The sequence below is a fragment of the Styela clava genome, chromosome 3, assembly GCF_964204865.1.
Source record: "Styela clava chromosome 3, kaStyClav1.hap1.2, whole genome shotgun sequence".
In the NCBI taxonomy this organism is placed as follows: Eukaryota; Metazoa; Chordata; class Ascidiacea; order Stolidobranchia; family Styelidae; genus Styela; species Styela clava.
The window spans coordinates 405,766-415,600 of NC_135252.1; the positions used below are offsets into that span (position 1 = coordinate 405,766).

The 9,835-nt window shown below is 36.1% G+C and overlaps 1 protein-coding gene across 4 annotated transcripts; it reads right to left on the minus strand.

Moving 5' to 3' along the window:
• Positions 1 to 54: 54 nt before the first annotated feature.
• On the minus strand, positions 55 to 9,449 carry LOC120342682 (uncharacterized). 4 transcript variants are annotated; one of them, XM_039411620.2, is made up of 4 exons: positions 1,629 to 1,994; positions 1,184 to 1,284; positions 872 to 1,076; positions 55 to 592 (listed from the first exon to the last, which is right to left on the minus strand). In XM_039411620.2, exons 1-4 carry the CDS (start codon positions 1,653 to 1,655, stop codon positions 398 to 400), a joined length of 528 nt encoding a protein of 175 aa, XP_039267554.2. In that variant the 5' UTR covers positions 1,656 to 1,994; the 3' UTR covers positions 55 to 397. The 4 variants fall into 4 exon arrangements, 3 of the variants coding, with proteins under 3 accessions (XP_039267554.2, XP_039267551.2, XP_077967236.1); XM_039411617.2 differs by having other exon boundaries at positions 1,407 to 1,994; XM_078111110.1 differs by lacking the exon at positions 1,629 to 1,994 and adding an exon at positions 8,213 to 9,393 and having other exon boundaries at positions 105 to 592.
• Positions 9,450 to 9,835: the final 386 nt, after the last annotated feature.

A 9,835-nucleotide genomic window follows, 5' to 3' on the forward strand; every position in this document is an offset into this window, starting at 1 on the left:
GATATCGATGATTGCGCTGAGATATCATCGTTACAATAAAATGGGATCCCGCGTGCCTTTAACTCTATTAAACGCTTTCAATCTAGCACGGGTAAAATATGTGAATAATATTCAGCGAAATTTATGCTCTTTTATAATAGAAGAACAATTTCTGAATTCTACCACCTGCGTTGAAATGACTTTGCACATGTTAAAATTTCCTCTGCATCACATGATTATTTTTCTCATCACTGGCTTACATTGTAGGAAATATCATCTCAGTGAATTCGTATAAAAAATCTCACACTTAATATAACGGTAATAAATATATGATATAGAACATAAACATGGAACATCATCATAATAGAAGAACAATGATAATAGAAGAACAATGAAATAAAAATAAAATCGTGACAGACTACAATGTTCTTAGTCTTTTGTCCGGGTTTGTTGCGCTTGAATCCGTGGACGCATATCTTTTGACTCCGGAGCGGATGAAAGTTGGGCTTGACAACAATTCAGATTGTCGTATGACAGTTGAAAAAGTTGAAAATCTTTTTCTCAAAGGTGGGGTGGGTGGTGAGCTAGATACCGATCTTTTTTCATTCTTTTTCTGAAATGTTAGATCAAAATATAAGTACCATGTCTGAACTAGAATTGTGTATCGGGATAAAAATATTCAACTAAATAAACCTTAACTATCCATCCTATAACTTGGTATATGGAAAAATTAACAGGTTTGGCTTAGAAGACATAAAATAGGAAATAAGTACTACGGCGAGTTATTATATTTATTATATGCGTTTATAAATCCCCCTCTCTGATATCACTCAGTTATATCGTGATAGTTTAGTATATTCTAGTTCATAGAAATATTTCATCTTTTTTTTACCTTCGAAACCCCGTGGGTTTTGTGAGGACTTGGTATATCTTTAAGAAACAATAAAATTGGTTTGAGCCTCGGTGTATTTCCTTGTGGAGAACGTAATGTTGATCGAATAGTGCGGTTTCCGCTACGGGGGTCAGAGTATTTTAAGTCTGCCATTCTAATAAGACACTTTTCGTTGAGTGTATTCGATTTCATGCCATAAGAAAATCTAAAAACAAAGACAATTAAAATTAGTGAAAGATATTTTTCTCACACGAAGGAATTGTGAATTATTTGCAGGATGGTTACAGTTTGAAAAAAGAAAAAAAAAATTACCTGTACCATTTGCTTGAAGCTGTGAATGTTTCTCCGAGCCATTTTCCATAAACATCTTCTGTGATGTGATTATCCAGAAACTTTTGTAGCAGTTTCACCGTCTGTAATACAAAACATTCAATCATACAAAATACTAATTTGAAGAACCCATTGCTCACAACTTTATAGTCTATAATCTATATAGTCCATGAAAAATTAAAAAATATGAACAACTAATTATTACCTTTTGTCTTGTAACGTTTTCTGTTAAACTTTCACAATGAACTAACAACTTAAACATTACATTCTTCGCCTCACTACCGGTAAAACACTTTTCAAACTTTCGTAGATGTTGTCGGTGAGTTTTACAGTGTATAGCTTGCTTAAACGACAGTATGAGTTTGTTCCAAATATTAGTTGCTTTGTATTTCTGCTCATTTTTCTGTTGTTCGCTATTATTTGATACCTTTGCGAAATCACGTTGAAGTCCCATTTTCGCCTGTGCTGTGTCGATGTGTTGCAAATGCACACTGTTACTTTCAATGATTTATTTGCTCGTGTTATATAATATATGTTAAACTTTTTCTTATTTTATAATAGCAGCTTCCCAAATGCGTCAAATCCGCAAATCATGCTGCTTCTTCCTCCACTATCTGTATCTGTATCTTAGTGATAAGGTCAACAATGATTAATTGATAGTAATAGTATTCACAGCATAGTGGATAAGCAACTTCCGATAAAGATAAGACAATCGTAAGTTGATAATAGAAACTATCATTTTATCGAAATTGTATCAATTACGTTCATGGCATTAATTACAGTAAATAACGGGATTTTCATATTTGTTCTACAGGTGGGAAAAATATCAACTTATTATGCTAATCATATGATGAACCAATGACTTGAACAAGTCCCAGTCCAAGGACTGCATAAGAATAATTATTATTTACAACGGTTAGAGTTCCATATATGCTCATTAATATATTAGAACAAAATTAGAACAGTTTTAGCATATTGGCTACATGTCAACTCAGCAGAAAGTCGCCCTTTCGTTACAATATACAGATTTAATATATCAATGTGTCGACTTGTATTTGCGGATGATGCAAAACTCGCAACTGTAAAACTGACTATACATATAAGATAGCAATATGTGGACGCAAAGGCCGCGGATGTATCTGAACGTTCACGCCCGAGCTGTCTAGCTAGACAAAAAAGTGTGCCCGTGAACTAAACAAAAAGAAAAAAAATTCTGATGATTTGGAAATATCGGTTCCCATGATAATCAGAGGAAATTTGAAAATAAATAATATAAAGGTGATAGCACGACAGTACGCCTCACTATCTTTAACTACTGAAAATGTGAAATCAGTTGGTCCATAAGTTGCGACGAATTTTTTTTTTTCACAACTCAATAACAACAACAAGAATTTAGCCTAACCTTCCCATGAGAACTCTCTCGGGCCCACTTCAGTATCGGCACAAATATTTTTTAATATCCCATTACCCGACTGCTCAGAATTCAATAACTGTAAACCCGAGGTTCCCAGAATTTTTAAATTCGCGACTCGTTCATTTTCTTATTACACGTGCCCATTTATTGGGTGGAAAATTTGACTTTATTCACATTGAACTGTCACAAAAAAGAGTTTTTTATATTTACCTAAAATAAACAAACGATAATACACGACGGAATGTTCACAAACCGCCGTCATGCCTCTTTCAAGGTCATTCTCAACAAATTCAATCATTCCAGGATTATAGGAAATCGAGTGAAATACAGGAAATTGAATGAGTTTTTAGGTTATAAAAATGTTATACAACAGCCGAAGCAAGTGTTTGTATATCTTTATTGTAGTTAAAGACAGGTTGTTGGACCAAGCTGTGTATGAACACCGCTGGTTATCAAATTAGATTTTTCATAGGCTTATATACACTTTGTGAACGGTAATTTCCGCCCTACGGGATAATTTGACCTGGATACGTTTATGAAAGATTATTATTATTAATTCTTGATTCGAATATTCGATTTGAAATGCCCAGCCCTAGGCGCGAGCCAATGGAATGAAGAAACTTTGATAGGCGGCGGCGGCTCCCCCTTTTTGGATTGCGAAATGATACGTGGGCTTCGTCACCGGTGTCTCCAAAATGTCATGTCCCACGTGTCATACTTGTCCCACTTGTATCATGTGTACCATGTGGAACAAAGGGACACGGAGTACACGTGGGACAAGTGGAACACGTGGTACAAGTGGGACACGTGGGATAAGTGGTACTACACGTGGGACAAGTGGTACAAGTGATACAAGTGGGACAAGAAGGACACGACATTATGGAGATACCCGACAATCACTCATCTAGATCAGGGGTGTGCAACCTTTATTGCAGGAGTGCCAGATTCAAGTGATTGGGTGAAGCCGCGGGCCGCACTTTTTCCTTTAAGGTATAATTTTAGTAGTTTTAAGCACAAAATATATTTTTGTTAGCTAGTTTTGTTAATATGACAATGGCACTCGGGTACTTGTACTGGCTTTGCGACGCAAAGTGATTGGAATTGCTCGCACTCAAAACTCGTTTCGGGGTCACACCATTCAAAATTGGCACATCTCCGCGGGCCGCACAATATTTCCTTGCGCGCCGCATTTGGCCCGCGGGCCGCAGTTTGCACACCCTTGATCTGGATCATAGGTTCTCGAAGTGCTCCGTACGGACGCAGGGCTCCGCGGGAGGAACCTAGGGGCTCCGCGTGCTATTCTATTATTTTACAAAATACCGACTTTGCTAATTTTGTAGTTGTTCAAAGAAACAATGACAGCTTTAATAAAATTTGACAACAGTATAGCCTCGAAATATGGCAAAGAGGCGGAATTCAGAAATGACATTATTTATAAGCAGTAGCGCAGCCAGGATTCTTAAGAGGGAGAGAGGTTCAAAATTGGAATCGGAAATATTTGTGCAACATCCTTCGCGTTAAAAAAAACTTTTTCAGCGGATAACGAGATTTCTGTTGCGTAAAATATTCAATCCATGACCATTGCAAGCAACATTTAAAATGTCTTGTCATAATAATTTAATTGTGCTTATCGTTACTCACGTTTGATTCGAGATTACTATTAGGATTATTACTAAAATGAAAGATTACTAACTGCCAACAATAAATAAATTGAAATCGTACTTTTGCGATCAAGGTATTTGTCAAACTTGATTTGTTCTTTCGCACTCGATATTATTTTTAAGCAGGATATCGTCGTTACAAAAATTCCGAGGTTGACGTTAAAACTCAATAAGTACCATTTACAATTGTGCAATCTATGACCGATGCGGGCATATTTAAAATGACTCGTTTATCGGGTCAATTGTGTTCAATGTTATAAATCATTACTTCTCAAATTACCACGGCAAACCGCGGACATGAAATGAGAAACAAATTTACGTGAACGAAGTTCTTGTGGACTACCATATATCCTGAACAACGTTGTTATCATAAGATATTAGATAGAAACAAAGTCATATTGACCACAAAAGAACATACCTACTACCGGTGCCAGTAGTTTGATAAGATATTTGTGCCCGTCCCGATTAATTCATAATCGTAACCATGACTGAGTGCGTGGCAGTGTGTAGGAGATTTAGCGAATTCGACAAGTTTGAGCCGTTCTTGCAACACAAACTCCTACCGCGCAGGTCTGCCACTCAGATTCTTTGCAAGATATCACCGTTTAAAAATTACAAGGTCTGGGCAAAATACGGCTCCGTCGGTAGTTTCTGAATGAATAAAAGATACATCGTACGCATAATTGACTGTGTTTTGATTTCAGTTACTACGATGAATAATTGACACCAAATTTTGGGATTTACAATGTCTAAAAAGCGTTTTCAATCTGTCGTGAGTCTGGTAAAACAAAACTTATAGTGTTATCCTCCGTTTTAAGTTTTAGTTTTAATATTTCATAACGCCGCTTCTCAATCAAAGAATTTGAGTTGCGGATTTACCTCTTTATTAAATATTTTAGCATCTCGTCGACGATCAATCAATGACTATAATATGGTAACCATGTTTTCACATTGAACTTATAATTAATTCCCCACGAGAACAAAAGAGCAATTATCGTCGTCATTGTAGAACAATACATGAACAATACATATGCCGTAGGAAATTTTTGATTCAGGGAGAATAAACACCGACGTAAAGATGTTAAGGTTTAAAAAACACGCCACGCTGACGAAAACAATCGGCGATTGTAACAAAAAGCAATCGCGCACGTTATTAGCGACCTTTTAAGTCTTCCAAAAATATCAAAAGGGACAAGATTCGTATTAATATGTTTGTCAAGTGTCAAATTTACAGCCTTTATATATATATTTTATCTGTGAAATTTAGATTTATTCATGGCTTGTATTGACCCCATTCAAAAATGTTTAGCTTTTAAATTCGTAAAGTACGTTTAACTTACTCAGGAATATTAATCGAAAAGTAACAATTTTAATATTTATTGTGGGGCTCCGTGAATAGTAGTCAACCTCTTCACGGGCTCCGCAAGACCATAAGTTTGAGAACCCCTGATCTAGATCATACTGCGAATTCCCTTTTCCTACTATTTTCAGACAGATGACAACTTTTGGAGGCAGTTTGATAACATTGTTGTTCGTGCCGACAACATAAGTAACACAACTTTTAGAATTATGCTGATTATACTGAAACCATTTATTGTTATCAATTATGTTATTACAATTATGTTGAAATTCCGCGTGCTTAACTTTCTGTTTTGTAGAATAATCACTTTCTCTGTGTTCTTAACGAAGTCAAGTTTAGTATCTAGAATGGCGGTCCAAGGCTGTTGGCTCCTGGGGCGCAAAATTATTTTTGCATTGTTTGCGGGTCCAGCAGAAAAAAAAACAAAAAAAAAAAGTCTTTCTATATCTACATTGCGTGTGAGATTCTTCATTAGTAGTGTAACTCTTCATAACGGATGAAGTGCTTCCGCAAATGTAAGTGCTTTCGAACATCGTTAAGATATTCAAAGCAAAATCTAACTTTAGAAAATACCCACTGCTTTCAAGATTCTAAAAAGCCGTTTCAAATTATATTCTTTTGTCACCGACATATAAGGCAAGCATTGTGGTATTTTCCTTCCCACATCCAGTTCGAAATCTGTTTCAAACTCATATTTACAAAATAACTTACAAATAGCTGCAGACTGATTGATAACCATTTCTGATTTTTCTGGTTAATTTTACGAAGACACGACACCAAATGCGAATTTTTGATTACTCTCCGAATGCTACGCAGGCCACAGATAATGAAACTGCGCGCCACATGTGGCCCGCGGGCCTGGGTTTGGACTGTAACGAATGCGCATTGTGTAACTATGGATTATAATGTATTTAACCCTTTCATATTAATAGCATGTAATATTTCACAAAATAGGCCATATTATGTTTCGCACCAGCGAAAATGCATTCGTTCCATGTATTGCCTCTCTCGTTTCGACCAATTTGATGACGTATCGTTTCCGGTTTGCCGAGAGGACTCTATAATATTGTGCTTTTTGTTTCACTCGTGATCTGACCGTAATCTTACTGCATTAAAACTAAGTGCGTTACAATTTTATCTGTATTTGGAATTTGGATCGTGCATCTTTTCAATAATATACAACAATTCGACACTCAACATCGTGTGCTTATTATCGTCTGAGGGGATCCAGATTGGAGTCACATTCCATAACACGTGTCAATTTAATAACGTAGGAAACGAATACTACTTTGAATACTAGGGTGAACAGTCTTTATCCCTAAGATTGCAACGCTTCTCCCTATAGGACCACCCTGATCTATAAGTTACTTTTATTGTTGTAATACGAATGGACACTTATTAACTTGTCATAATCTGCAGAAAACAAAAAAAAATAACCATCTTGATTGACCGAATAAACTAGCTTACTAAGTAAACACCTACTATATCCATAATGTATATTCACTGCAGTAAGCCATATCAGCTTTTGTGGTTGATTATATTTATGCAATGTTTTTTTTATTTCGCCGACATGCTTATTCTTTAAGTAACGTAATTCGGACTTCGGAATCGGAGTTTTTTTTCCTGCTCAATTTACGCCATAATCAATACGTTCATATTGAGTGAAGCGCTTCAAATACATTTTTACGATCCATAGACAATAATTTGAAACGCAGATTTTTTTCTATATTCATTTGTTGTTATGAACTTTCACCTGCAGCCAAGTAGAAGTAATGGTTTACACACACAGCTCCCTGGCTACAATCATTACGTATTGTGAACTTTCATTCAATACATTTTAAAATAGTGTGTGTCTCATCAAATTTTATTTTCAAAAATATAATTCAATAAAAAAAAATATCGCCATACTTCGCGACCTTCTGGAGACTTTGAAATAAATTCTGCTGCTTCGTTCATTGTTATTCCCTCAAATACCTCTATGTCGTCCTGAAGAATAAACGAGAATATCGGTTGGAAACCGAAGACTTATCGATCGATAGTTAGGGGATCCCCCAAAACAGAAACTGCAGTTTCGATTCATCCGCTCTTGTAACTTGCGCACTGCGCATCGCACACACACACTCGGCGGGTTTCAAAATTCTCTCGCTTTACAAAAATCTAGATCACTATATCAATAATTGATTGATAACTCGCTAATTATACGACATAATTCGCCCAAAATCAATAGGCTTCTGGTCCGAGATAAGATGAATGCACATGCAAAATCTGGAGCAGATTCAATCTCGCTTTCGTGAGATATCGCGTGCATCTAACAGACACACACACAGACATACATACAGACAAATACCTATCAATATACTTACCGATCTTAAGATCGATAAGTAATAACATAATTAACAAAGGAAAAAAATAAATGATTTTACTTTAATAACGAAGTGGAGTAAAAAATGAGCAATTCGAGCTAGGGAGTTGTCTTACTTACGGTTGGTTCGATACGTTTTCAGGCCCAGTACAGTATATCTCTTTACCAACATAGCTTAATTAGACTTATTTATATATAGATTGAAGAATCTCACCTTTGTGCCTATTTGAAACGTTGCGTGTTTCATCATTCTACGTTTTCCAAATAAAACGGTTATCTATATTCAACTACGCCGAAAGATCGTTTGTATTGTACGTTACAGGCACCCCCTGTTGCATTTAGTGAACAACATAGTTCAGAAATGATCTATTCGTTTATGGATATAAATAGGTTATTTCAGGAAACGACTTGTGCTTCCTGCTCGCTGAGAATATAGGGCTTTTCCGGTTGCGTGCGGACCGCAATTATTGCAGCGTTAAAAGACTGCCACATTGAGACGCTTATGTATGTGTGTATGTATGTATATTTATTTGCCTCAAAAATGTAACAGTATCTGCATAATAGTTAAACGGTATAAAAGAGACGGGATACATGTGCAAGACCTTACTGGCCTAAACAGATGTGGACATGCACCCCAACAAGTATAAATGCAGTTTAGGACTGCTGCGTTATAGTAGGTCAACAGACATGAAATATACAAATAAAACTCTTGTACAAGCACAATACACATGACAAAGAGGGACGGCACCACGATGATATGTACAATAGGCAGTTTATGGAACGTTCATGTCTCAGGTTATGATGTGAAGGGATGGGAATAGAGTATCAATCGCATTTTTGTGTTTTTTACAAAAGATTGTACGAAACAAGTAAAAATTTGTTCGAGACATGAACTTGCCAAAAACTAACGTTGGGTGGGACCACGACACAAAAAGATTAGGTTCCAAAAAGGTAAACAAGAATATCGGTCAGAGACCAAAGACTTATCGATCGAAAGTTAGGGGATCCCTAAAGCAGCGCTCTTACTCCATAGTGACACCATCACTAAGTAATTAATAATTCGCTAATTATACGACCTAATTCATCCAAAATCAATAGGCTCCTGGTCCGACATGTGCTGAAAGCACATGCAAAATCTGGAACGATTCAATCTTGCTTTCGTGAGATATCGCGTGCATCTAACAGACAGACAGACATACAGACAAATACCTATCAACATACTTACCAATTAAAATCGATAAGTAACAATAAACGACATATGTAAAAATTCTTTGACACAGTTCTTTCACACAGTTGTTAATCATAAGTTGTATGCGACAAAAGAAATGAGAACAATAGGGTCTGGCATAAAATGCAGATCAATTTCGTAGGTGCTATTTTGTGGAATTTATTGTCACCACTAGGCTTGCACGTAATTGATAAAAATCAATTCCGTAATTACGGCAAAATCAATTACGTAATGACCCCGTAATTGCGATATTTTCCCACGCATTTAAACCTATCATAACAACCAATTGAATCCACTTCTTTTCCGAATGGGACATTGAAGTTGGGTTTTCATATTCTTGGCAGTACTAAACGCCGGCGGCAGATGTTAAATACAAATATCAAGGAGTGAATTCAAATTAATTTTATTCTGATTTTCATCTTTTGTGTTAGCTTTGGTTTTCCTTTATCACCTTCGCAAATTAACCGTCCCATTTTTATGCGATCAATTTTATTTTATCATTACCGACACTGGTATACAGATATTTATGAAAACGATAGTTTTTTAAAACCACCTTAGTACTGAATAAAAATTACGGGTTTCTAATTTATTAACCAACGACGAGCGTAT